The following is a 27,926-nucleotide window of genomic DNA, read 5'->3' as shown; positions in this document are numbered from 1 at the left end:
CAGACAGTAAACCTGGTTCTCTGGCGTTGTGAGGCAGCAGTGCTAACCACTGTGTCACTGTGCCAGGGAGTATTTACTTCTCAATCCCCCTAACTTATACATCTTGGGACACTAACGGGCAATTTAGTGGCCAACCCACATAACCTGCGTATCTTTGGAGTTAATGAATTCTTTCTTTTAAATAACAGCCCATTTGAGTGTTCCCAAATAGTGGCAGGCTGCACTATTTGCAGTCTATTTCCACTTTCATTTCAACTGTCATGTTACGAGGCCCATATCGTAATGAAGCAGAATGCTTACATTACAGCGGCTTCTTGTGAATTGCCGCATAAATGTATAGATCATTCATCGCTGCATTTACGTATTAATATTGGCTTGCCAATGTGCTTCTACCTCTGAATCATTTCTGATCTCATTAGTGATACTAGGGGTCAAGAAGCTTGGCAGCAACTTGCTCCCTTATCAGTCCCACCTCCAGCCATCACCCCGGCAAGCCTTTCTTGACCCATTTTGCATCACCTTTGGGTGAACTCTCAATCTGCAAGTTCAGTCAAAGCCCTGTCCATAAAGTGAAACTGAGGCAAAGTGGCTCTGGAATCATGTTGTGAACATCAAGTTTACCTTTGGCAGGCACAGCACAGGTCACAGAGCTGGAAGCTACTTCAGAAAAATGAACCAATATTGTGAGAGGGAATTAGCAATGTTGTGGCAAAACATGAGGGCTTTCATAATTGTGAATAACACTAAAAAATAATCTTACCAGAAGCAAAAGCAGAAACATGCCCTGAAATACTTGCACGGTTAGTGACAATAATTTGTCTTGATGAGATCAGTATAATATCAGTTTCTTGAGCTGTGCTAACAGAGACCTGGTGCGTTCAGATAAAATTACACTGAAAAAGATGAGTCATAGGGTGTAATCTTACCAAAAAAATGGCAATGCTGTTTCCAGTGAGAAAACCGGCATGTTTCTCTCCAGCTTTTACGATACTCTTCCAAAAGAATTAAAGGAGCGTGTTTCACACCATCATATGGTGTGGTTGCAAGGGGGCTGGCAGAGGGGGCGGGGGGGGGTGGTTGTTGGGGTGGGGGGGGTGGGGTGCGTAAGGATGCTCAACACACAGGCAACAGTTGGCTGCATGAGATTGGGGTGCCAGTTTCATAGGGTGTCCCAATCATAACTTCAGTAAATCTTCCCCTCAGCCCACCACGGAGGTCTCATGAGCCTCCCTCCCTACTGCGAGTCAGTGTTGGTACTTCTCTACTTTTCCCCAATCAATGACCCCTTCTTCCCATTCCCCCTGTCTCCCCCTTCCAGCATGGTACCAACGCTCACAGCCCGAGCTGGTATGTATCACTACGTACCACCATATCTCAAAGAAAAGGTTGAATAAAGAAACTTCATTACTCCAAACCTGAGGCCTCACCCTGGGCCATTCCAAGTTCCCCAAAATTCCCAACATCTTCTAATTTATACTGAGTCAGCTGATCATCACATCATTCTGTCATTGGTTATGTGGTTCACTGACTCAGCTGACCCTTACAGCTTGTTACCATTGGTGACATTACAACAGATCCAATGTCATCACAGATTACATTCTAACATTTATCTTTTGAAATTCCTGTTGTCTCCATCAGATTCCTTTTGTTTTCCTTTTCATAGTCTGAAAATGTGCTTATTTCTCATGTGAACAGGGGTTTAGTGCTTGGAACTAGGGAAACATTTCTTCTTTTGCACTGCTCTATTTCAGTGTATGGATTAGAGGGACTATATATATTAAGCATAAATACTGATGTGGGATGAGCAGCAGGGAAGCTAAACTGAGCTCAGTTGAATATGATACATAATTCCATAGCATCAATTCAAAAGGATTGACACATAGTGGGGTCTACACGATATTGTGATTAATGAGGCCCACTATAACATGATAAACCCAGCACTACCTACAGCCATAGAAACTTGTTAGGAATGCATTGAAGACTGAAGGGAGGGGCTGGTTTCTATCTCATGGAGGACAATGACCCAGGAAATTGGGACTGGGGTGAGAGGGGGAGGGCAACTGTTTGGCTCAAAGCCTGCTGTGGCTTCCAACAATTTTTGTCGACGTATTGATAAGAAAATCAGATCCTAAGAAGTGTGAGCAGGAGTAGACTATATGAACCCTTAAGCCTGATCTGCCATAAAATATATTCATAGCTGATCATCAGTTTTGCCTCCACTTTCCCACTTTCTCCCCCATATCCCTTGATTCCCAGAGAGATCAAAATCTGTTTATCTTATCCTTAAATGTATTCAACAAAAAAACATTCACAAGCCACTGATTTAGAAAAATTCCAAATAAATGAGTGAAGATATTTCTCCACATCTCAGTTCTAAGTAATCAGCCCTGTATCTTGAGGCTGTGTCCCAAGTTTTCTGGTTTCCAAACCTCTCAGAGTTTACCCTGTCAAGCCCTTTCAGAATCTTGCCTATTTCAATGTGTTCACGATGGCACAGTGGTTTGAACTGCTGCCTCATAGCACCAGGGACCTGGGTTCAATTCCCAGCCTGGGTCATGTCTGTGTGGAGTCTGCACATTGTCCCTGTGTTTGCATGGATTCCTTCGGGTGCTCTGGTTTCCTCCCACAGTAAAAAGTCTCCAGTGAGGAGTTGTGTTCACAAACAGGGCATATGCAGACACAGTTTACAAGATAATGAGAATTTGTTTCTGTATCAGGTGAGTGAGGAACACAACTTCTCACTCACCCGAGGAAGGAATGAAACTCTGAAAGCTTGTCCTGCCAAATAAACCTGCTGGATTTAACCTGGTATTGTGAGGCTTCTTACTGTGTTTACCCCAGTCCAAGACTGGCATCTCCACATCTTCCCTCCCACAATCCAAAGATGTGCATGTTAGGTGGATTGACCATGCTAAATTCTGCCTCATTTTCCCGAACAGGCACCGGAGCATGGTGACAAGGAGATTTTCATAATAACTTCTTTGCAGTGTTAATGTAAGCCTCCTTGTGACTAATAAATAAAGTTTACTTTTTACTTCTCTTGACTCATTCCTCTGAACACCAAAGACCGTGGGCCCAACCTACTCAACCTTTCATCAGACCCTGGAACCAATCTGCTAAACAGTCGCTGTGTTGCCTCCAAGACAAATATATCCAATTGAATCAAATATTCACTGAGGCTGCGACATCAGCCATTTACCTTACATAATCATTAACATTAAAAACACTGACAAAAGTAATTAACTACACAGTTGTTTTAGTTTTGCCTTCCATTAGCGCACATGCCTGGGACTTCTACATTAATATCCGTGGCAATGCTTTCAAATCCTCACTGTTTTTCTTCACCCAAAGCTGCGTTATACTTAATGAGTAACTGATTTTATTGCTTGTAAAATTACAGTGTAAGCAAAAATAAACATTTCAAATCTTGCCTTATCTGTGTGGGTGGCTTACCACTATCTCAGGCTGAGAATCAATAACAGTAACACTGTTCTTGTTAACCTTTTCTCCACATACATTATGGCATTGTTTTTCTGTGATTTATGACAAGGGTAGTAGCAGGAATTTCACACTGTTCTCACCCTTCTCAAAACCATGAGTTGGGTTTTCATGATCTTGTGCCTGGATGGATTGCCTCCCTGCGCATGGCGAAGCCCGGAAAATCAGGCGGGAAGGACTACACAACTTGAGGAAGTCTGTCTGGTTTTCTCTAAACTGCTTCCAGGAGATCCATTACGTATAGATGCAAGTTTAGGAAAATCAACCTCCATTTCTTAATCAAAGTCAGTCTTTAGATTGCTGTGAATTTTATATAAACTGGCTAACCCCAAAACCCTGATAAGTACGTCATTAGAAAGTATTGTATTAACTCAGTTAGAAAGTTAAGGTCCACTTCAAGAGTTGGGCACATAATCTGTGTTGACAGCATGGTATTGAGGGCGTATTGTATGGTCCGATTTGTTGTCAAGGGTTGAGATGGGGGGAGCTTTTCTGAACTGCCCACCATGGGAACTGTAGCGGGGAGGGGGGCGGTGGACCATGAAAGGTCCATTGACCTTGGGTGGGGTTTTCCAGTTTAGGGAGAGCGTAGCCGAAAAATCCCACCCATTAAGCTAAGATTCTACCAAGTTCAGATGGATTGTGGATATTAAAGATCCGATGAAACTATTTGGAAGGACAGGGTAGTTCTCCTGTTTTTAACCCATGCAGACCTCTTAATGCATGTGGGTCAGCTGTCCTTCTGGGTAGCGTTCTTTGTACAGAGTTGTTCTGTATTGTTCCCTTGTGGTTGTTGGGGATTTGTGGACCTTTGGGATTCATGATGGTTCTGTACTCAGTAGAGCTGGTGAGATCCTTCCTCCCCAACTGACCAATTGCTGTGAAGGAACGGATTCACTCATTGATTGGATGTGCCTACCAATGCACTGATAAATTTAGTCATTCAGTTCCACTACATATAATCCAGTTGACAATTTCTTTACACACATGCCAAGTTTCTATGCGGGCTGATTCCTGTTGAGAGGGTTGAAAGTTTGCATCCAGACTAACTCTCCGATAGTCAGTTCTGATAATGGTTTGACAGTCTTGTCAAAATGAAATTTGTTTTTCTGCTGTTTCACTTTGACCTTTTCCCTCATTCCTGAAACTACTTCTAGTTTTAGGAGTTATTTTGCTGTTACGCAGAGTAGTTTGCATGTGGCTTGACATCAGCCTTTGGACAGGACAACTTTCCATGCCTTCAGTCAGTGTGTTTCTCCGTTCAAAGATTAACCTGTATACATCAGTGACAGACTAACATGGTTTCTTGTGGGTTATTTAGAAATTTTCACTGCTGCCTCAATCTTTCATTTGACTGGGGACAGTATGGAAATGATGTGTAATGTTGACTTTCCCAATCCTTTGTGAATCACTTGTGAACTGAGGGCCATTGTCACTCATCACAATATCTGGAAAGATGTACTGACTGCAATGGGCATTTAACTATTTCTCTCATCATCTTTGGAGTCTGATGGGCTAATTCCCAATAGTGAGAAAAGTAGTCTCCAGTGATGAGATTATCAGTTCCTGTCAAAGCGAAAAGATCTACTCCCAGCTTCATCCGTGGCCTGTCTGAGATGTCGTGCGTCATCAATGGTTCTCTAGCTCGTTTAGCTCGGTGCTCACTGCAAGCACCACATTGGCCAATATGGTCTTTAATTTCATTGCTCATGCCTGGCTAGTAAAGCACATCTCTTGCCTTTCTCAGAGTCGATTCAGTTTCCTAATGGCTTGTGTGGATATGCTTCAGCATCTCTCCTCTCATCTCCTGAATGATGATGACTCTATCAACTTCGTGGAAGATGTCATCTTGAGCTGTCAATTCACCTCGATGTGGCTAACTTGCTCTGTGATCACAGGAGTGTCCTCAGTGCACTCGGGCAGTGTTTTTACAGTGTTTGTCGAGTTGCATCTTGTTGGGTAGTTCATTTGATATGAGCTGCCTGTCAGATTCAATGTTCCTCCTGCAATGATGGCTTCCAGATCATGTCTAGCAGTTGAATCTGAAAGATGTCACATTTTGTTGGAGCATCCTCAACTTTCTTCATGGGGAGCGCTGCTTTTAACAGCATGTCTGCATTCTACATCTGTTCCCTTGCTTGTATGTCACGTCGAGATGATATGTTTATAAATCAAGTAATGCTCTTCACAGTCACTTCAGAGCAGGTTTGTGAAAATTGCTTTGAAGGGGCTTGTGGTCAGACCCATTTTTATTTTGTCTCTCCCAAGCAGCGCTAACAACAGTCGAGCGCTCTTTCTCAATCTGACCATCGCGTTCTGACAACATGGGCAGAATTCTCCGGCCACACTCGCTCCAAGGTCAGAAGTTCTCACACGAGGTCGATGGATCTTTGCATGGGCCGTTCCCCTGCCTGCTACCATTCCTGGGAAAACTCCTCCCCATGTTTTAATTATAAGGATAGCTGTCTTCTTCAATATGTGCTTGGTGAGAGGTCTTTATTGGACTGATCTTAAGATCGCTGCTTCCATTGACAGAGTGGCTGAGTCACATGACTATGGAAAGCCAGATAGTCCATGTAGGACTGCATTTCCAAAACCCAAACACACACAATGCAAACTGATCATTGGCCTACTGACATTCTGAGGCACTGTAGATTCAGTCAAAGATAAGTTATTCTGACACTTCTATATATAGCACTAGTCCACCCCCCTATTTCATCAGAAGCACCCACATTCACTAAATAACCAGCTAACAACCTTATTGTGTAAGAAAGTATGACTTGTAATCAGATTGAGATCTCGGTGAGATTGAGATTGCACAGCAGAGTCCAAGGTCAAGGTTCTCTTGGGGTTATAATATTTATGAGGCACCAGTCATGCAATTATGTTGGTGTTTTTCAAAAGTGCCAAATATTCACTACTTCTTGGTGAAGCAATGGAATATTTGAATTGTTTTCGAACGAGCACATAAAGTAACAGGTTCAATATATTCAATGTATTCATTCAATTCGCTATAAAAATTGCATTTTGTTTGCTCTGCTTTTGGGTATGTTGTGTTAATTATGGGGGAGGTAAGGGTGGAATGTGGGGGTATTTAGCTCAGTTGGCTAATTTGATCAGTTTAACACCAACAGCGCAAGGTTCGATCCCTGTTCTGGCTGATCTAAACTTGGGACCTAATAAAAGCAAGATACTACAAAATACAGGAAATCTGAAATGACAATAGAAAATGCTGGATAAACCCGGAAGATCTGGCAGCATCTGTGGAGAGTGAAACAGTGTTAACACTTTGGGTTCATGTGACCTCTCTAAAGAACTGAAGAGAGGTAGAAATGTGATGAGTTATATAGTTAGAGAGGAGGATGGAAGAGGCGGGACAGAATAGAAGGACAAGGATAGGTCAGAACAAAGGAGATGTCATGGTAAGAAGACAAAAAGGGTTATTAATGGTGCCACTGAGGACTGAGGAGTGGTAATAGTGGCTAAAGGCACATAACAGGATGAGTCAACAGGAGAAGAAAGATTAGTGCTCAGTGGAAGCAAAATTAAATGACATGGGACAGATGGCTACATGAGGGAGAGGTAACGTTGTGTTGGGGCAAACCAAAGGAATTGACAGACAAAATATAAAGAGGGGTTGTCAAGGTGGAGGGGAAAGTTCACAGTCTAAAATTGCTGAACTCAATGTTGAGTTTGGAGGGCTGTAACCTGCCTAAATAGAAGATGAGGTGCTGCTTGTCCAGTTTGCATTGGGCTTCACTGGAGTATTGCAACAGACCGAGAACAGACATGCAGGCATGAGAGCAGGATGATGAGAGGAAATTGCAAGTGACTGGAAGGTTGGGATGAGTTGAGATCATGATTGTAGACAGAGCAAAGTGTTCCGCAAAGCGATCACACGGCCTGCGTTTTTTTTTATTCATTCGTGAGACATGGGCGTTGCTGACAGCATTTATTGCCCATCCCCAGTTGCCTGAGGACAGTCAAGAGTCAACCACATTGCTGTGGCTCTGGAGTCACATGTAGTCCAGACCAGATAAGGATGGCAGATTTCCTTCCCTACAGGATATTAGTGAACCAGATAGGTTTTTCTGACAATCAACAATTTTATGTGCATTAGTGGAATCTTAATTCCAGATATTTTTATTGAATTCAAATTCCGTCATCTGCTGTGGTGGGATTCAAACTTGGGTCCCCAGAACATTAGTTGAATTTCTGGATGAATAGTCTAGCAATAATACCACTCGATCATTGCCTCCCCATTTTGTCCCCCTAGTGTAGAGGCTGCATTGGGAGCAATGAATACAGTAGATCAAATTAAAGTAAGTGCAAGTGAAATGTTGCTTCACCTGAAAGGAGTGTTTGGCCCCTTGAACAGTGAGGAGGGAGGAGGTAAAAGGGCAGGTGATAGCATGGGAAGGTACTGTGGGAAGAGGTCAAAAGGTTGGGGATGATGGAGGAGTAACAAAAGAGGGACTGGTCTCTGTGGAATGATGACAGGGTGGGGTGGGGGGGTGGGGGGGTTGCAGGGAAGGGAACATATGAACAAGGAACAGGAGTAGGCCATCTGGCCCCTCCAGCCTGCTTCACCATTCAATAAGATCATGGCTGATCTTTTTGTGGACACAGGTCCACTTACCTGCCCGCTCACCATAACCCTTAATTCCTTTACTGTTCAAAAATGTATCTATCCTCGTCTTAAAAACATTCAATGAGGTAACCTCAACTGCTTCACTGGGCATGGAATTCCACAGGTTCACAACTCTTTGTGTGAAGAAATTCCTCTTCAACTCAGTCCTAAATCTGCTTCCCTTTATTTTGAGGCCATGCCCCCTAGTTCCAATTTCACCCGCCAGGGAAACAACTTCCCTGTTTCTATCCTATCTATTCCCTTTCTAATCTCATATGTTTCTATAAGATCTCCCCTCATTCTGCTGAATTACAATGAGTACAGCCTCAGTCGACTCAGTCTCTCCTCATAAGCCAACACACTCAACTCCGGAATCAACATAGTGAATTTCCTCTGCACCCCCTCCAGTGCCAGTATATCCTTTCTCAAGTAAGGAGACCAAAACTGTACACAATACTCCAGGTGTGGCCTCACCAGCACCTTATACAGCTGCAACATAATCTTGCTGTTTTTAAACTCCATCCCTCTAGCAATGAAGGACAAAATTCCATTTGCCTTCTTAATTACCTGCTGCACCTACAAACCAACTCCTTGAAATTCCTGCACAAGGACACCAGGTCCCTCTGCACAACAGCATGCTGCAATTTTTTACCATTTAAATAATAGTCCATTTTGTTGTTATTCCTACCAAAATGGATGACTTCATATTTACCAACATTGTACTCCATCTGCCAGACCCTCGCCCCCTCACTTAGATTATCTATATTTATTTGCGGACTTTCAGCATCCTCTGTAACTTTGCTCTTCCACCCCATCTCAGTGTCATCTGCAAATTTTGACACACAATACTTGGTCCCCAACTCCAAGTCATCTATATAAATCATAAACAATTGTGGTCCCAAAACTAATCCCTGAGGCACACCACTAGTCACTGATCACCAACCAGAAAAACACCCATTTACCCCCACTCTTTCCTTTCTGTTGGTTAACCAATCCTCTATCCATGCTAATACATTACCCCTAACACTGTGCACCTTTATCTTATGTAGCATTCTTTGGTGCAGCATCTTGTCCAATGCCTTCTAGAAATTCACATCCACAGGTTCCCCATTGTCCACTGCACATGTAATGTTCTCAAAGAATTCCACCAAATTAGTCAAACATGACCTTCCCTTCATGAATCCATATTGTGTCTTACCAATGGGACAATTTATATTCAGATGCCTTGCTATTTCTTCCTTGATGACAGATTCAAGCATTTTCCCTACTACAGAAATTAAGCTAACTGGCCTATAGTTACCTGCCTTTTGTCTACCTCCTTTTTTAAACAGTGGCACCACATTTGCTGTTTTCTAATCTGCAGGAATCACCCCAGAGTCCAACGAATTGTGGTAAATTACCACTAGTGCATTTGTTATTTCTCTCGCCATCTGTTTTAGTGTCCTGGGATTCATTCCAACAGGACCTGGAGACTTGTCTACCTTTAGCCTCATTGACTTGCCTAACACTACCTCTTTTGTGATAATGATAGTTTCTGGCTTCTCACCTGCCGTAGCCTTCCTGTCATCAATGTTTGGCATGTTATTTGTGTCTTCCACTGTGAAGACTGACACAAAACCCCTGTTCAATGCCTCAGCCATTTTCTCATTTCCAATTATTACATCCCCCTTCTCATCCTCTAAAGGACCAATGCTTACTTTTGTTACTCTTTTTCATTTTATATATTTGTAGAAACCTTTGCTATATGTTTTTTATATTCTGAGTTAGTTTACTCTCATAATCCATCTTACCTTTCTTTATAGCTTTTTTTGTGGCTTTCTGCTGATCTTTAAAGATTTCCCAATCCTGTAGGTTCCCACTAATCTTGGCCACTTTGTATGCATTTTCTTTCAATTTGATACCCTCCTTTATTTCCTTAGATATCCATGGCAGAGTATTTCTTTTTCTACAGTCCTTCCTTATCACTAGTATATACTTTTGCTGAGCACTGTGAAAAATCGTTTTGAATGTCCTCCACTGTTCCTCAATTGTCCCACCATAAAGTTTTTGCTCCCAGTCTTCATTAGCCAACTCCTCCCTCATCCCTTCTTAGTCCCCTTTGTTTAAGCACAAGACCCTGATATTGGATTTTCCCTTCTCACACTCCATCTGTATTTTAAATTCAACCATACTGTGGTTACTTCTTCCAAGAGGATCCCTAACTGCAAGATCATTAATTATTCCCGTCTCATTACACAGGACCAGATCTAGAATAGCTTGATCCTGTGTCGGTTCCATTACATACTGTTCATGGAAGCTATCACGGATACATTCTATGAACTCCTCCTCAAGGCTACCTTGGTTTGACTAACTGATATGTCGATTAAAATCCCCCATGATAATTGCTGTACCATTTTTACATTGATCAGTTATTTCTTTGTTTATTTCTTGCCCCATAGTGATGTTATTGTTTGATGGCCTATAGACTATATCTATCAGTGACTTTTTCTCCTTATTATTTCTAATTTCCACTCAAATGGATTCAACCTTTTTTTCCATAGAACCATAGAATCATCTCTCATTACCGCCCTGATATCATCCTTAAATATCAGAGCTACACCACCTCCCTTACCTTCCTGTCAGTCCCTCCGAACAGTTTGATACCCCTGGATAGTCAACTCCCAGTCGTGACCATCCTGCAACCATGTGTTTAGTGGTGGCATCGTGCTGGAGTTGGCAGAATGGGCAGGGGGATTGAGAATGGAATCAAGATAGGAAGAAATATGTTCAATGTGGCAGGAACAGGTTGACACGATGGGTCCACATGGGCATTCCTGTTTTTGGATTTTGGAAAGCAGACAGAAGCGAGCTTTGCAGGATTGGGGAACCGTGAGGTTGGAAGCTATGGAGGGAAGAATCCGGGGTGATGGGATTTGCAACATACTTAGACTTGGGGCACTAAGCTCAGCGAAGTACCTTCGAGAGAAACGTGTCCAGGATCACACAGATTACTATGCTGCACTCCTCAGCCTGTGAAATCTATAATAGGGCCTACCCTCGTCAGCGCAATGACTCTTTTCCAGGTGTACCAGGAGCACAATTCCGAATGCCAGGAGTCTGCTGCAAGCCAGTCCTGAAACCAATGTGCATGGTACACTCATGGAGCACTGATTTAGGAAGCAAAATGCACTATTGTCATAATGCCCACAGACCCAGCCCTGTAATACCTGGTCAAACAGTCAGGATCCAGACCACGCTGGGTCATGACAAGTTGGCTGTGGTATACAGCCATGTCCCGCAACTGAACAGTCATGTGCTTGCCGCAGACAATGCCCATTATGTATAGAACTGTTATCACCTACTGATTGGTTGTTCGTCCACCGTCGTCGATGAGGACCTCAACACCATTAGTCATTTTGAGGCTGGATGCGATGTGTCCAAAGATGACTGATCAGGTACAGAATGTCCTGGCACATATTGGACAGACTTGTGTAGACACTGTAGTTGTTGTGCTGGTGGCTCTGGACTTGCACATCTCGTGCTTAAGTTGTGCTTCAGCAATACACCTTGCTTCATAAGTTTGACAGCCTTTGTGGATGAAGTAGCACCAGGTAGGGCAGTTTTGTGCCAGCGTTTCCCAGGTGGTCGTGTCAATGTCAAGTGACTTCAGGGAGGCCTTGAGTGTGTCTTTGTAACATTTCTTCTGCCCCCCATGTGAGGCCTACAGAAAACTGAAGCTCTACAGAGCAATGGTATTCACTACATTCCTGTATGCCTATGAAACGTGGACTTGTGTATCGAAGGCATGCAAGACAGCTCGATCATTTCCACATGACTTGTCTTCACAGAATAATACGCATTAGATGGCAAGACAAAGTATCAGACACTGAAGCTCTCTCTGGAGCAAGTTTACCATTAGTCCACACACTGCTGATGACAGCACAGACCAGCGGGGAAGGTCGTGTCATCCGTGTGCCAAACAAGCACATACCCAAGCAGCTCCTTTTTAGGGAACTCTCTGTCCCTACTACAGTTAAGGGAACTGCATGAGCAAATGCCACAGTATCTTAGCCATTCAGTCTACAACACAGGCCCCTACACTAGTGGACAGGGAGGCTCCTCCAGAGGCCTATGCGGCAAGCCCTGCAGCCACAGATACATTGACAGAACATCCCAGGTCATCACATTGAGGATTCCAGCCTGAGAAAAACTACATCACAGCCAACATCGCAATCACACACTCAGTGTGTGGCCAAACCAAATACAAGGTTCCAGGAGTACATAACCAAATAGTTTGCAACTGGCCTTCATCTCTCATCTTTGCACAAGAAAAAGGCAGGGAGAACGGAGACATGATGGGCTATGCATCAGTTGCAACAGCTTAATCCTTGTTTCACCACATGTAAATAGTAATATATTGCTAACCTGTTCTATCTGCTCCAAAGTAACTGTTGCAAAAAATGGCTGAAGGTGTTATAGAAGTTGGAATGTTTTATGATGTTGATATAATCATACAACACACAGTGCACAAGACAAAACATTCACCAGAGATTTATTTGGATTTATCTCCCAACCAATAGGCATAAATTCGATGAAGACTGTTTTACTTGCCGAAGTTGTGGCAGCTCAGGAAATTCCCAGCAGCTGTCAACTCCTACTCAGATCCAAACTACAGAGAAGATCATTTTGAAACTTTTGAAATGTTTCAACAAGTATAGAATAGTTGACATTTTCTTTTGCAAACTAGAACTTTAGAATTGACAGTTTGGATCCGAGGAGTCTAAATTTGGAAAAGTTCCAAAAATAAACATTGCGAGAGTCAGGGAGATTAGCAGGATAAACATGTGGGGTTACATGAAAGGGCCTGAGTGGGATTGTTGTCAGTGCAGGCTCAATGGGCTGAATGGCCTCCTTCTGTTTAAAGTTTAGTTATTAGTGTTACCAGTAGGCTTACATTAACATTGCAATGAAGTTACTGAGAAAATCCCCTAGTCACCACACTCCAGCACCTGTTCAGGTACACCGTGGGAGAATTTAGCATGGCCAATGCATCTAATCAGCATGTCTTTGAATTGTGGGAGGAAGCCAGAGCACCCAGAGGAAACCCACGCAGACACGGGGAGAATGTGCCAACTCCACACAGACAGTGACCCAAGCTGGGAATCGAACCCAGGTCCCTGGCGCTGTGAGACAGCAGGGCTAACCACTCTGCCATTGCATGCACTGTAGGGATTCTATGATTCTAAAAGATAGGAACAGGATTTTAATAACAAACTAAAAACAGGATCATACAGAAATGTTCAACTTGATCTCTGTCATATTAAAAACCATTCGCCTCATGAAGTGCTGGCACCGTACAAGGAAATATTCAATAGGTGTACATTCTTTTCACATCAATTTGACGTCTAATCCCTCCAAATGGCACAGCGGTGATAAAACACGTAGCATTAAACACATTTTAAGATTCTTACGACTAGTTTGCTTTTTTGTCAGACTCTCAAGGTAACATTGTTAATTAAACTTTATCTTCAAGTTGGTGTACATCATATCGTCACTGTAAAACTTGTACTAAGTTCTTGTGCAAAGGCAATCGTGAGCATTGAAATTGAGCTTGTGATAAGATAGCTGAAACAACAGTGGAATATGTTTATGCCTGATACACTTTGAACTGATATCAATTGATGAGAACATACCAGAGGAAAAAAATCCTTTTCTAAAAATGTATTGTACAAATTGCACGTGCAGTTTGGTATAATACAATGCTTGACTTTCCTCTCTTTGGCACAGTAGTTAGCAGTGCTGCCTCGCAGGTTCGATTCCCGGCTCGGGTCACTGTCTGTGTGGAGTTTGCACGTTCTCCTCATGTCGGAGTGACAGAGGTTGAGGGGAGAACTGATAGAAGCCTACAAGATTATGAGAGGCATGGACAGAGTGGATAATCAGAAGCTTTTTCCCAAGGTGGAAGAGTCAATTACCAGGAGGCATAGGTTTAAGGTGTGAGGAGCAAGGTTTAAAGGAGATGCACGAGGCAGATTTTTTACACAGAGAGTAGTGGGGCCTGCGACTCATTGCCAGGGAGGTAGTGGAAGTGGATACGGTAGTGACTTTTAAGAGGCATCTTGACAAGTATATGAATAGGATGGGAATAGAGGGATATAGTCCCCAGAAGGGTAGGAGGTTTTAGTTAAGTCGGGCAGCATGGTCGGTGCAGGCTTGGAGGGCCGAAGGGCCTGCTCATGTACTGTAATTTTCTTTGTTCTTTGTTTTTTGTCTGCCTGGGTTTCTTCCATGTGATCTGGCTTCCTCCCACACTCCAAAGATGTGCGGGTTAGGTTGATTGGCCATGTCAAATTGCCCCTTGGTGTCAGTGGGACTGGCAGGTTAAATACATAGATTTATGGGGAGAGGGCCTGGGTGCAGGCTCGATGGGCCAAATGGCCTCCTTCTGCACTGTAGACATTCAATGGTTCTATGCACAGTTTGCAATCACAGGTTGGGAGTCTGAGAATGGGATTTAATCTCATTTACGTTCACTGGGCAAAGCGTAAACCAAACTCAAGACTTTTATCAATCAGTGAGTCTAATTGGCAAATGGAAAAGTTGTCACATCCGGGCAATGGGCAGAACAGCAGCAGTTGACTCCGATGTCACTGAGTAAAAGAAGTTGAACAATGGAAGAAAGGTTGTGTAGCCAGAGATAGAAGCTCAGAGCTAATACTAGACTCAATTGTTAACATATCAGGGCAGGTTTGTTTCTGCTGTAAAGTATGGAGGTACCAAAGTTGAAATGAAGGTGCCTGACTTACTGCTCCTTTCCTGGAGTCTTCCCCTGGGCAGCACACGTGACTACAGTAAGAAGTCTCACAACACCAGGTTAAAGTCCAGCAAGTTTATTCGGTAGTAAATGCCACTAGCTTTCAGAACGGTGTTGCTTTGTCAGGTGAGTGGGCAGTTCTCACTCTCTTCAGGCGAATGGAGAAGGAACAGCATTCTGAAAGCTAGTGGTGTTTACTATCAAATAAACCTGTTGGATTTTAACCTGGTGTTGTTACCCCAGTCCAACGCCGGCATCTCCACATCAGCACATGTACTGCCAAAATTAGGAAGCATCTTCACTGATCTATGCCATGATGAGCTGCCAAATATTTTGCCAGTTGCAAAGCTACCGAGACATCCATTTGGGCATACAATTCTTTGGTGGAACATTAAAGAGGACCCAGCCCTCACTTTGGATCAGGCATTTAACCAGAGGGGTCTGGAAAATGACTGTCCTTGGAGTGGCTGGCTAACCATTCTTTAAAATCATTGCTTTCTCTTTGTCCTTACCATGGTGATGGATATTAGTGCAGGTGAAATGAAATCTCCTCAGTTACCAAGTGTATTCCACTTGGTTTAATATGGTGCATTCCAAAGCCAAAGTTCCCAACCCAGCCCATTGCATATTCAATGCACAACAAATTAACCTGCTGATCAAAATTATTGGACTTGCCTTGAGGGAATGCTTAGCAATCTCTTAAGCCATGTCTGGATTGGACTGGTTGGGGCAAATGGTCTGTTTCCATCCATTTTTCCTGCTATTGCACTATGGGATATTGGGCAGTAATAATGATAAGAGTTTCAGGGTCAAGCTACTGGAAAGACTAGTGCCAGTCAACCAAAAGAACATCAAATGCAAAATTGACTTTGAAACTGTGCTCAGCATTGATTCCTCTGTCAAAAAGCTGACCAAAGTTGCTGAAGGCAGAGTGCAGACAAGAGACATTGGTCTAGAAATATGTTGACTCTGCTCCCATTTTATAGGTGTAAACAGTTTGCCTATTGGTTTAATATGGTGCATTCCAAAACCAAAGTGTGACACCTTCCATATTGATAAAACTCTAGGTATAATGCCTGATATCCAAATAGTTGATGTAAAGCCTGCTGCAGGCTTCCTTCCTGAAACTGGGCTGCCCTGAACATAGTCAACATCAGGATAAACAAATGTATGTGTGAATCTAACCAGTGGGCCTTAAAGGAAAAACTGGAAGCAGTTATAACATGTTGAAGGTTTTAAAGGACATGGGAGCTCCTGACAACACCCCCTGCTCCAGTTTGCTGGACCTGTGTAAGAGCCATGAGCCATGGCATGATTATATATGGCAGGGCTCGTCCTCACGGTGCGCTGTATCCATGTATGTAAGGGCTTCCCAAGACCACACAAGATTGATATCCCTTTTACATCCTATTTTATCCAAAACTGAATCTGCACAATATGAATTGGCCTAAGGGCTGGGCAAATTGTTGCAACCAGTTTTGAACAAGTTTTCCATTTACGCAGTGAAAGATTCCTTCATGTTTCTGAAGATTATACAGCACATAGCTATCAATAACAACGCTGTAGTCATCTGCCCAATGGTCATTATAAGCCTATTCACCAGTGTCCCACTTTAGGGAAGCTGTAGATATTTTTGCTGCAGGCCATATCATGCTGATTTAGACCTGCCACTACTGCAAGAATCAGTATTCATTGAACTTATGAACTTGACAATTCGCACAATTCGGTGGAGGCTACCTTGCTAAATATATTTAAGACACGGGTAGATAGGTTTTCGGTAGGCAAGGGAATTAAGGGTTATGGGGAGAAAGCGGGAAAGTGGAACTGAGCCACTTCAGATCAGCCATGATCTTATTGAATGGCGGGGCAGGCTCGATGGGCTAGATGGCCTACTCCTGCTCCTATTTCTTATGTTCTTATGTTCACAGTTGAGTTCAGCTTTAACAACACCATGTATGCCCAAATAATTGGTGTTGCCATGGAATCCCCTTCAGGCCCAGCTCTCGCAAACAACTTTATTAGGTTCCATGAAAATGTATCTCCAATAGAATAATGCCTATCTCCTACAGATTTCCAATATGTGGAAAATATGTTTGCTAACTTTAAATCTGCATGTAAGAATTTCCTTTTATGTCTTAATAGGCTTCATCCTGTTCACCCTTGAAATGGAGCAGTCAAACAAACTCCCTTTCCTTGATGTGCTAATTGAGAAAGCTACTGGAGGTTCTCTATCATGGTCTAACACAAGCCAAACTTCACTGGTCTATATACCTGTTGGGATTCTTACAGTTATATGATTGGCTGCATTAGCAACCTCATAAATAGGGCTCAAGCCTGTTGTTCACCATGTAAGCTTGATGCTTCAATAGGGCACCTCAAAGACATATTGCGGGATAATGGCTACTCTGATCAGATCATCTTGCGCTGTATATCAAGAAAACTCAAAATGGCACTTTGGAGCCAGGAATGCGCTTTGCTTATTTAGTCTGGTCTAGCCTGAGTCAGGAAGATCAGGCGAGAAAGGAACTTTCCCTTTCAAGCACAGATACATTGCTATGGAGTGGCAATCTGAACAGTCACCTAACATTGGTATTTTCAGGTGAATAGTCCTGATGAGTCTAAGGCAAAAAGCTTCAACAAGAAATGTCTCTTTTTTCAGCTCCACTGTCCTCCTTTGACGATCTCCTATTAACGTCCTCTCCCTTGCAGGACGTATCGGAGACCCATCGTTATAAATCCACTTCACTGGCTTAATTTAAATGAGGCCCAAGTCCAAATTGTGTTTGTCTTTGACATAGCCCATTTGGCAGACAGGTTGATCAGGGATTGGCAAGCTAATGCTAACTCAATTGAACAACTTGATCCCTTGACATAAAGCAATGAGTCAAGGAAAATATCCTTTGAATCTCGAGATTTTCAGTTTTAAGCCAGAAAGAAACAACATTACAGATTTCTCAAAGACAGCAAACTTTACAACAGAGAGTATAGCAAAGTTTATTGAAGAACGCAGTTAAAGTATAATAAAAGGATTTAGCATAAATTTTACCAATTACAAAAATCAAACCTGATACAAAATAAGACTTAACAGCTAGATATCTATGTTATTCCAAGTCAAACTCTGTCCCACAAACATACACCCTCTTCTAGACTTGGCATAAAAAGCAAGAATGCTCAAGTGATAGTGGATTTTGCAGCTTTTTAACAACTGTTGTGAATTGGTATTTTGAATGTTAGATTAAATCTCTGAGACCTCCCAGTCCTGGAACTTGCCAAAAAGGCCTTTGAAAAGAAAGGGTGACAGGGACACTGCCTGCTTCCACCAGCTTCTAACAGCAACTAAACCAAAACTAAAAATCTAGGCTTTTCTGTGGAAAGAAACTGTTCCCAGGCATCACCTGACCTGTCAATCATCCTCAAATCAAGCTCCACTCAACAATCCCCAAAGGAGCTTAAACCCCAGGACCCTGCATTAGGCCATATTAAAAATAAACATAAAGGGAGTGCTATTCTCCCAAAAATGTTCAAAGTGCTGAATTTGCAGGAAACTGGTGTAAATCAGGATTTTTTTCAGTGGGAGTTCACACTCGAATCTCCCACACTCTATGCAATACAGAGGTCACAATCAGGAATATCATTAAAAGCTTGAGGGGCAGGGCCTATTCGCACCAGAGTCTGACAGTTCCAGAACCTTGCGCAGGTGCAGTGGTCCCAAACTCTCAACCTGCACTTTGCTGGCAAGTTCGATTGCTGGCCAGCCCGGGACCCCCACAGTGCTGCCATTCCCAACACCTGCAGGGCCAACAATGATGATGTCCTCCCACCCCCCAGCAGACTCACCCCCATGGGGAGACAGACCCCACCGCCCCCCCCCCCCCAACCAGGCAGACAACGAGCCCCCACCTGCCTCAATCACTAGGGTCCTCTACCCTTCCCAATTGTACCTTAGGCTCCACCCCCAGCTGGCACTGCTCCCTAGGACCCACCCCCTTGGCACTGCCTCCTTGGTATTGCCCCATGCCTGATAGGCACTGCTAAGGTGCTGCTGGGCATGGGCACTTTGCCTCTTTGACAGTGCTGGGGGCATAGGCTGGCATTGCCAGGGTGCCCATGCCCAGGGGGCATCACACCCCAGCTGCCTGACCTCCTAGGTGACCCCACTTGCCCCCTCTTCACTCCAGCAGGTTCCGGCTGCGAAGTCACTGAAAGTAGGGAGTTAGTCTGAACCCTGCCGGAGTGAAATGATGCTGGCGGGGTGGGAGATGGTAGTGTGCCTGGAGATTTCAGTCCCGAGCCCGATAATCACATTTAAATAAGATTAGGAATAGATTAAAATGACTCACCTGATGTTCTCACCAGTTTCCAGCATGATCCTGACTGTGGCAGATATCCAGAATGGCGCGCGTTGGGAACGCATGTGCAAATCTCGTGACTCAGCCAACATGCACTAAAAAATTAGCGTGGCAGGATGGGAGAATTGCCCCCATGAGGTCCATTATATTGCCTCAGTAATTATTAGAGGACATCGGTCACAGACATCACAGTACCAATAAAATGCTTGGACATGCTTGAAAAACTTTTCGAGAAACATGATTAAAATATATTTCTTAAAGGCACAGTATCGTCACAAATCTACCATTTGTTGTGTAATAAGTATCTTGTCTTACTTGCCCTGCTCAAATACATTACTACACAATTATTCTGGCACAAAGCATGATGACTGTGGTTTTAGGAAATTAATTATTGTCAGTTCTGGGCATTGCTACGGGAATTTCTCAGGGTAGCGTATTAAGCCTTCGGCTGACAATTGTCAAGTAATATTCACGCCACATGCCAGGCAATAACCTCTCCAACAAGAGAGAATCTACCCATGACATTCATTGGCATTACCATCACTGAATCCCCCACTAGCAACACTTCGGGAGTTACCATCAGCCAAAAACTCAACTGGACTGGCCATATAAAGGCGATGGCTACAAAGGAAGGTCAAAAGGCAGGAATCCTGCAATGAGTAACTCATCTCCTGACTCCCCAAAGCCTGTCCACAATCAATGAAGTCCAAGTTAGGAGTGCGATGGAATACTCTTCATTTGCCTGAATGAGTGCGGCATCAAAAAGCTCAACACCATCCAAGACAAAACAGTCCGTTTGACTGGCACCACATCCACAAACATTTACTCCCTCTATCATCATCACACAGTGGCAGCAGTGTGTACCATCTACACGATGCACTGCAGGGACTCACCAAGCCTCCTTACACAGTACCTCCCAAACCCACGACTGCTATAATCTAGATGGACATGAGCAGCAGATACATGGGGACACCACAACTGGGAAGTTCCCCTTCAAGCCGCTCATCATCCTGATTTGGAAATATACCGCCGTTCCTTGACTGTCACTGGGTCAAAATTCTGGAACTCCCTCCCTAACAGCACTGTGGGTGTATCTCTACCCCACATGGACTGCAGCAGATCACCACCACCTTCTCAAGGGCAAGTAGAGGTGGGCAATAAATGCTTACCAGCTAGCAATGCCCACGTCCTTTGAATGAACTAAACAAAATATTCAGCATGCAACTTGACAACCTGACTGACACAAGGGCAGAAGCCAAATGAATTATACTGCAGCCAAGGTGTGACGGGTTCAAACGTGTGTGATGTGTGGCCACAAACTGCCTGGAAGCTGAGCGAGTGGGATTTGTTTGAATGATAAAGCTTCTGTTCCGAAGAGGACAACAGTTTTTCATACCCCTGGCCACATGAACCAACTATTGGGCAGAACATTACACTTGACTGTCTGATTTGCTTTCCTGCTCATGGTAAACATTTGTACCCCACTCTACACAGTAATCTGTACCTCACTCAGATCACTCCTTTACGCCCTAACAGTAATTGTTGGAGAAAATCCCACTCTGCTGTTGTTTTATAACATCCAAGGGACTCTGCTGTGGGGGCACAAACAACATTTCAAATTGTGTACTGGCACTTAAAAATTTGCATGCTCTACTCAACTGCCTTAGTCCATAATATTACTGGTTGTTTAGGAATAAATTGCATGGGTGGCTCCACAAAAACCAGTAAGGTATTACACCTTTTATGTTATGTACACAGGAGCGCAGATAAGCAGATTGCATGAAAACAGGGATGTTAGTTATCTCGCTACATTCAAGGCCTTATCAGTGTCATATGCTCATATTTTGAGAAAGACGGTGTCGGGAGTGCCGGGAGAGAACTTGGGTTCAGCTTCCAGAACCTCAATGTTCAACCTGAATATGTAGGGATTTTTCTTTTCGGGAGGGGGTGTCCTCTGCGATTGGTGAGGAGTAGGCGGGTGGAAGGCTTGTCGTTCTTTCCATAACCATTTGAAGCTGTAACGACCAGCTTATTACTTATAGTGGCCAGCTCATAATAATGAAGCTTTGTGAACCCATGATGGATATGAATATGCCCGATTACACGGAAACACTGGATTCATCCTATACCATGCTGGAGTTTGATAGCTTGAGAGTGCTGCCATCAAATAATGGTGAGTTCTGATGGGTAAGTGCGTTTGGCTGCTCAATGGAAGAGTTTTGATATGTTTCATGTTGGGTTTGAACGAGAGTCCTACTACCTTAAAAATAAGCCATTCGGCATTCGGAAAACAATGTAAATTGTCGGTCACAAATCCAATTGGAAAGGACAGCTACAAAATGAAAATGAATTGCGACACTTTGAGAATTTCAATATTTCAATTTTGTCACACAATTAGTAAACTTTATAATTCTCGCTAACAATTTGCAAGGAGCATATGAAATGCCTTACGTAAGGTGCACTAAAATAATAAGGAATATAAGCTGTTAAACCCTCAGCTGTCAACAAGTTGTCAGACGGTTTGTACTTATGTCGGTCTATTGGTTTTGGGATAACAGAAAATTATAATGTAAAAAAAAATTGTATCAAAATACATGTTTACCAAAACAATGTTTTACTTCTATATTTCCTTTTTTAGTAAAACATAAAAACATTGAAGAATTTTGAATAAAAGTATTAAATTTATAGGAATTCGCAGTCTAGTTTTGGAGGCTAATGGTATCTGGGTCATTAAAAGACTATTTGACTTGTAGTTAAAGTTTAACTAGGTTTTAGCCATGGTATCTATGTTGAAACCAGATCGTTTGATGTATCATTTCATACTCTAACATCGTACCATGACTATGAATAATTGAACTCTGTCAAATGAGTAAAAAGACACTTATTAGTCAACTGTTTTTTTCTATATAATCTAACATCATGCCTTCCCTCAAAAACATTCACTCCTGTCCCCTTCCTACATTTTCCTCTCCAATGTCCTGAACACATCATCACCTTTCAAATCTATGGCCATCTGACCCGGAACTCCAAGTCTGAATCCTCCAATCAGGTTGCTGCCCTGCCGTAGTTCCAAAATGGCTCTTATCAAAGTCACAAATTACATTTTATGACACATGTACACAATCCCTCCTCATCCTCCTCGACCTCTCTGCAGCCATTAACGCAGTTGTTCACACCATCATCCTCCAACACCTCTCTTCGATCGCCCAGTTGAGGGTGGGACTGCAGTCATTTGATTCCACGTTTAGCGATCTAATCCTAGCAGAATCACTTAGAACCGTTTCTTTTTCTACTGCCCAAAATGTTACCTTTGGTGTCACCCAAGGCTCCTCTCCTATCTGTTATCCACATGCTACCCCTTTGTGGTACCATCGAAAAATACAGTGCCAGACCCAGTTCATAGGAAATTGGAGCAGATGACGGCCATTTTGCTTGAGCCTGCTTTGCCATTCAGTTAGATCATGGCTAATCTTCTCCCTCAATGACATTTTCCTGCATTAGCCTCTTATACTGTCTTATCTTTAATGTTGTTACAGACAGGAGGGAGATTAATTCAAAGATTCCTCCTCTCACGACATATCCATAAACAGAAAGATGTTTTTGATTTTTGATTCCCCCGTTTATAACTGGTGATGTATTTTCCCCAATCCTTCAGTTTGGAATGGTCCAATCCTCTGCTAATAACCCCACAGCAAACTCGAACTAAAGTAAAATAAGACAGTTGGATTCTTTCACTCACATACAAAATGTGATTTGATTTGATTTATTACTGTCACATGTATCAGTATACAGTGGAACGTATTACTTCTTGTGCACTATTCAGACAAAGCATACTGTTCATAGAGAAAGAAATGGTTGAGTGCAGAATGTGGTGGTACAGTCACAGTTAGGGTGTAGAGAAAGATCAACTGAATGCGAGGTAGGTCAATTCAAAAGTCTGATGGCAGCAGAGAAGAAGCTATACTTGAGTCGGTTCGTATGTGACCTCAGACTTTTGCATCATTTTCCCGACAAAAGAAGGTGGAAGAGAGAGTGTGTGAGGTGTGTGGGGTCCTGAATTGCTTCGAATGGTTCACAAAATGCGGAAGTGGGTTTTGCGATACCTGCTCTTTTTGCTCTCATCCAAAAGGAGAGGGATAAGGGAAAGAAAGGGAAAAACTACGATAGTTTAAGAGTTATGGTTTGATGTGAGTCTACGGTCCAGAATCAGAAGTCCAATGGTGTATTGCTTCAGAGGTTAGCAGGCTGAAACTTTTTATAGGGTGATTTGTCTTCCCAGAGTCGAGAACTTCCATGATGGAAGGAGGCGCACAGAGATGACTTAATCTTATAGGCACATTTGCAGGAGTTGTAATGTGTCCAATAATTTACAGTTTGATTCAGGGCTGGGCCATTTACCTGGACAGATCTGTCACCTATTGGGTGTAAAATGGTAGACAGCCTGTGTTCAGATCCACATGACAATATCACGGGTTCTAGCAGCTTGGAGGACATTCCTCCCACTTCTTCTGAGTTTTGGGCAAAATATGTGGTTTTTCAGGTCTGGAATCTTGGGAAGTTTAATAGAGGAATCAGGTCGCTACTTGCAAACATACCATCTCCATTGGCTAGAGCTCTGCCTTAGAAATGTAAATGTTGGTGCAAATCTTTGGAATTTGATTTCCTGTAGTCTAGAGATGCTGATTAGGGAAGTCAGCATGGCTTTGTGAGTGGAAAATCATGTCTCACAAATTTGATTGAGTTTTTTGAAGAGGTAACCAAGAAAGTAGATGAGGGCAGTGCAGCTGATGTTGTCTACATGGACTTTAGCAAGGCCGTTGACAAGGTACTGCATAATAGGTTGTTGCATAAGATTAAATCTCACAGGATCCAGGGTGAGATATCTAAATGTGTACCAAATTTGCCTCTTGACAGAAGCCAGAGAGTGGTTGTAGAGGGTTGTTTTTCAAACTGGAGGCCTGTGACCAACAGTGTGCGTCAGGGATCAGTGTTGGGCCCACTGTTATTTGTCATTTATATTAATGATTCGGATGAGAATATAGGAGGCATGGTTAGTAAGTTTGCAGATGACGCTAGTGGACAGTGAAGAAAGTTATCTTCAATTGCAATGGGATCTTGATCAATTAGGCCAGTGGCTGACGAATGGCAGATGGAGTTTAATTTAGCAAAATACGAGGTGATGCATTTTGGTAGATTGTATCAGGGCAGGTCTTACTCAGTTAATGATAGGGTGTTAGGGAGGGTTACAGAACAAAGAGATCTAGGGGTACATGTTCATAGCTCCTTGAAAGTGGAGTCATAGGTGGACAGAGTGATGAAGAAGGCATTCAGCATGCTTTATTTATTCAGTTAGAACATTGAATACAGGAGTTGAAATGTCCTGTTGAAGTTGTACAAGACATTGGTAAAGGTCACACTTGGAATACTGTGTGCAATTCTGGTCACCCTATTATAGAAAGGATATTATTAAACTAGAAAGAGTGCAGAAAAGATTTACTAGGATGCTACCAGGACTTGATGGATTGAGTTATAAGGAGAGGCTGGATAGACTGGGACGTTTTTCTCTGGAGTATAGGAGGCTGAGGGGTGATCTTATAGAAGTCTATAAAATAATGAGGGGAACAGATCAGCTCGATGGTCAATATCTTTTCCCAAAGGTAGGGGAGTCTAAAACTAGAGGGCATAGGTTTAAGGTGAGAGGGGAGAGATACAAAAGTGTCCAGACGGACAATGTTTTCACACAGAAGATGGTGAGTGTCTGGAACAAGCTGCCAGAGGTAGTAGTAGAGGTGGGTACAATTTTGCATTTTAAAAAGCATTTAGATAGCTACTTGGATATGAAGGGTATAGATGGATATGGGCCAAATGCGGGCAATTAGGATTAGTTTAGGGGTTTTAAAAAAGAAAGGGTGACATGGACAAGTTGGGCCGAAGGGCCTGTTTCCATGCTGTAAACATCCATATGACTCACTCAGGCATCAGCACATCTTTAAGGATAAGAAGGTCCCTGCTGGAAATTGGAAATTCCTCTGCCATAAGTTTTTGCAATCAGGCATGTCAGAGTTGACTTTATTTAAAACAAAATAATAATTTCCTTCTGGTGATCCGGTTTCCTTCCACAGTCCAACGACGTGCAGGATAGTTACATTGGCCATGGCAAATTGCCCGCTAGTGTCAGGGGGGTTAGCAGGGTAAATATGTGGGGTTAAGGGGATAGGGCCAAGGAGGAATTGTGGTTGGTGCAGACTTGATGGGCCAAATGGCCTCCTTCTGTACTGCAGGGATTCTATTCTTTGTGTATTTTCCTTTTTATCGAACACCATCTTGAATGTACTCAATGAATGGTTCTCCACAGCCTCTGAGATAGAGAATTCCAAGGATTCACCATTCTCTGAAGAAAAGAGATTCTTCCTCATCTCAGACCTAAATGGCCTATCTCTTATACTGATGACTGTGTTCCCTGATTCTAGAGACCCTAGCCAGGGGAGAATTTTCTATACTCCAATGAGATCACTTATTCTTCTAAATGCTAGAAAATATAAGCTCAGTCCCATTCGCCATCCTACCCACTTACTTTCCGTGCTTATCTATCTAATCCCTCCTTTGTTCTAACCCTGCTGCCCTAGACTGAAGACTTCAGGAAGCTGCTACACTGCAGTTTTTTTATTGGGCAAGAGTCAGAAGGATTGGGCACAAAATGTGCAACAACTAAGGGAAGTGAAAATGTTCAGAGTGGCAATCCAACTGTGAATGCCAGTCCTCTGAAAGACTCTGTCCTGGTGGGACAGTGGTTAGCACTGCTGCCTCACAGTGGTGGGGACCCAGGTTCAATTCCCAGCATAGGTCATTGTTGGTGTGGAATTTGCATGTTCTCCTCATGTCTGCATGAGTTTCCTCCGGGTGCTCCGGTTTCCTCCCACAGTTCAAATATGTGAGGATTAAGCGGATTGGTCATGCTTGATTGCCACTTAGTGTCGGGGGACTAGCAGGGTAAATACGTGGGGCTAAGGGGATAGGGGCTGGGTGCAACTGTGGTCAATATGGCTCGATGGGCTGAATGACCTCCTTCTGTACTGTAGGGATTCTATGATTCTCTGATTCCCAAGCCACTGACAGTCGCCCTGATCTCTCACTCTTGCACTGAGGCTGAACAAGACTGTTCACAACTTGGGTGTTATATTTGACCCCAAGATCAGCTTCTGACCACATATCTGTGCTATCTCTACTCCATTTTCCACCACCAACCTTGCCCAAGTCCACCTCCTGCCTCAGCTTGCCTACTGCTGATTACCTCACTCTTCCTCGAGACTTGACCTAGTTCTGAAATCACTTCCAGTTACATTGCCCTCTGCACTCATCCAATTCTGGCTGCTTGCACATCCCTGAGGGCTCTATCATTGGAGGCTGTGCCTTCAGCTGCTCGGACCCTCAGCTCTGGAACTAGACCTTTTTGTCGAAGCTTCTCACTTTCCTCCTTGAGAATTCCTTAAAGCCTACCTAATTGTCCAAGCTATTGCTTTGATATCTTTTTATGTGGCCTGGAGTAGTATTTTATCTTCTGATTCTCTTTTAAAATGCTTTGGGACATTTGAATGCATTAGAGACACTGTTTAAAAATAACTGCTGCTGGGGTTGAGTAGTCCATTGTGTTCCATTTACAATGAAATTGCAAAAAAATTGACTTAAATGGCTTTTATTTTTGCGTCACTTAGTGCTAAATATTATTCCCAACTGAATTTAAAAATGACACATGTTTAACTGGAACAAGTAAATCTGACAGGTTCTTTGAATCCACTCTCTTAAAATAGAATCCCTCCAGCGCAGAGGGAGGCTATTAGGTCCATCGAGTCCGAACCTACCACAATCCCACCTGGGCCCTATTCCCGTAACACTTATTTACCCTGCTAATCCCACTGACACTAGGGTCAATTTAGTATGGTCAATCAACCAAACCTGCACATCTTTGGACTGTGGGAAGAAACCAGAGCACACGGAGGAAGCCCACGCAGACATGGGGAGAATGTGCAAACTCCACATAGACAGTAACCCCAAGGCCAGAATTGAGCCCAGCTCCCTGATGCTGTGAGGCAGCATGCTAACCACTGTGCCACCTTTGCTGTGCTATTGCCAAAGCTCAACCCCATGTGTAACTGTGCCTCTGATTATTGCCATCATCATAAAAGTGTAAAGTGTACCATAAAATCATGAGCAATCAAATTGCCCAATTCTTTATATTGCTCTCTGCTCCACTCTGGTCTGGTTTATAGATTATGGAAAACTTAGAGACTGTTTTTTTCATAAAGTACTGCTTTCTGTTTGAGACAAAACAAATCACCTGGCATAGATTACAAATACAATGGAGGAGTATACATTAAGACCAGAAGAAATTGGAACAGGAGTAGGCCCTTCAGCCCCTTAAGCCTGCTTCGCCATCCAACAGGTTCATGGTAAATCTGACACATTCCTCACGTCCACTTTCCTGCCTTTTTGCCGTAACTGGAATCAAGGTTAAGGGGAAAGGGCAGGAAAATGGGCATGAGGAATGTTGTGACAGCCATGACCCTGTTAAATGGCGGAGCAGGCTCGAGGGACCAAACTGCCTATTCCTGTTCTTATTTCTTGTGGTCTTATGGTCTAACCCTTGATTCCCTTACTA

At 43.2% G+C, this 27,926-nt stretch overlaps 1 protein-coding gene across 1 annotated transcript in view; it reads left to right on the top strand.

Moving 5' to 3' along the window:
* Positions 1 to 21,328: 21,328 nt before the first annotated feature.
* Positions 21,329 to 27,926, top strand: part of LOC145342515 (hepatocyte nuclear factor 4-beta-like) — a 44,128-nt gene continuing 37,530 nt past the window's right edge. The window contains exon 1 of the mRNA XM_080188075.1: positions 21,329 to 21,443. Within this exon, the coding sequence (XP_080044201.1) occupies positions 21,329 to 21,443 (115 nt within the window). The remainder of the gene's footprint in view (positions 21,444 to 27,926) is intronic.

This window comes from Carcharhinus amblyrhynchos, chromosome 4 (assembly GCF_965287045.1).
Source record: "Carcharhinus amblyrhynchos chromosome 4, sCarAmb.v2.hapA, whole genome shotgun sequence".
Lineage (NCBI taxonomy): Eukaryota > Metazoa > Chordata > Chondrichthyes > Carcharhiniformes > Carcharhinidae > Carcharhinus > Carcharhinus amblyrhynchos.
This window is presented reverse-complemented; position numbering and strand designations above follow the sequence as displayed.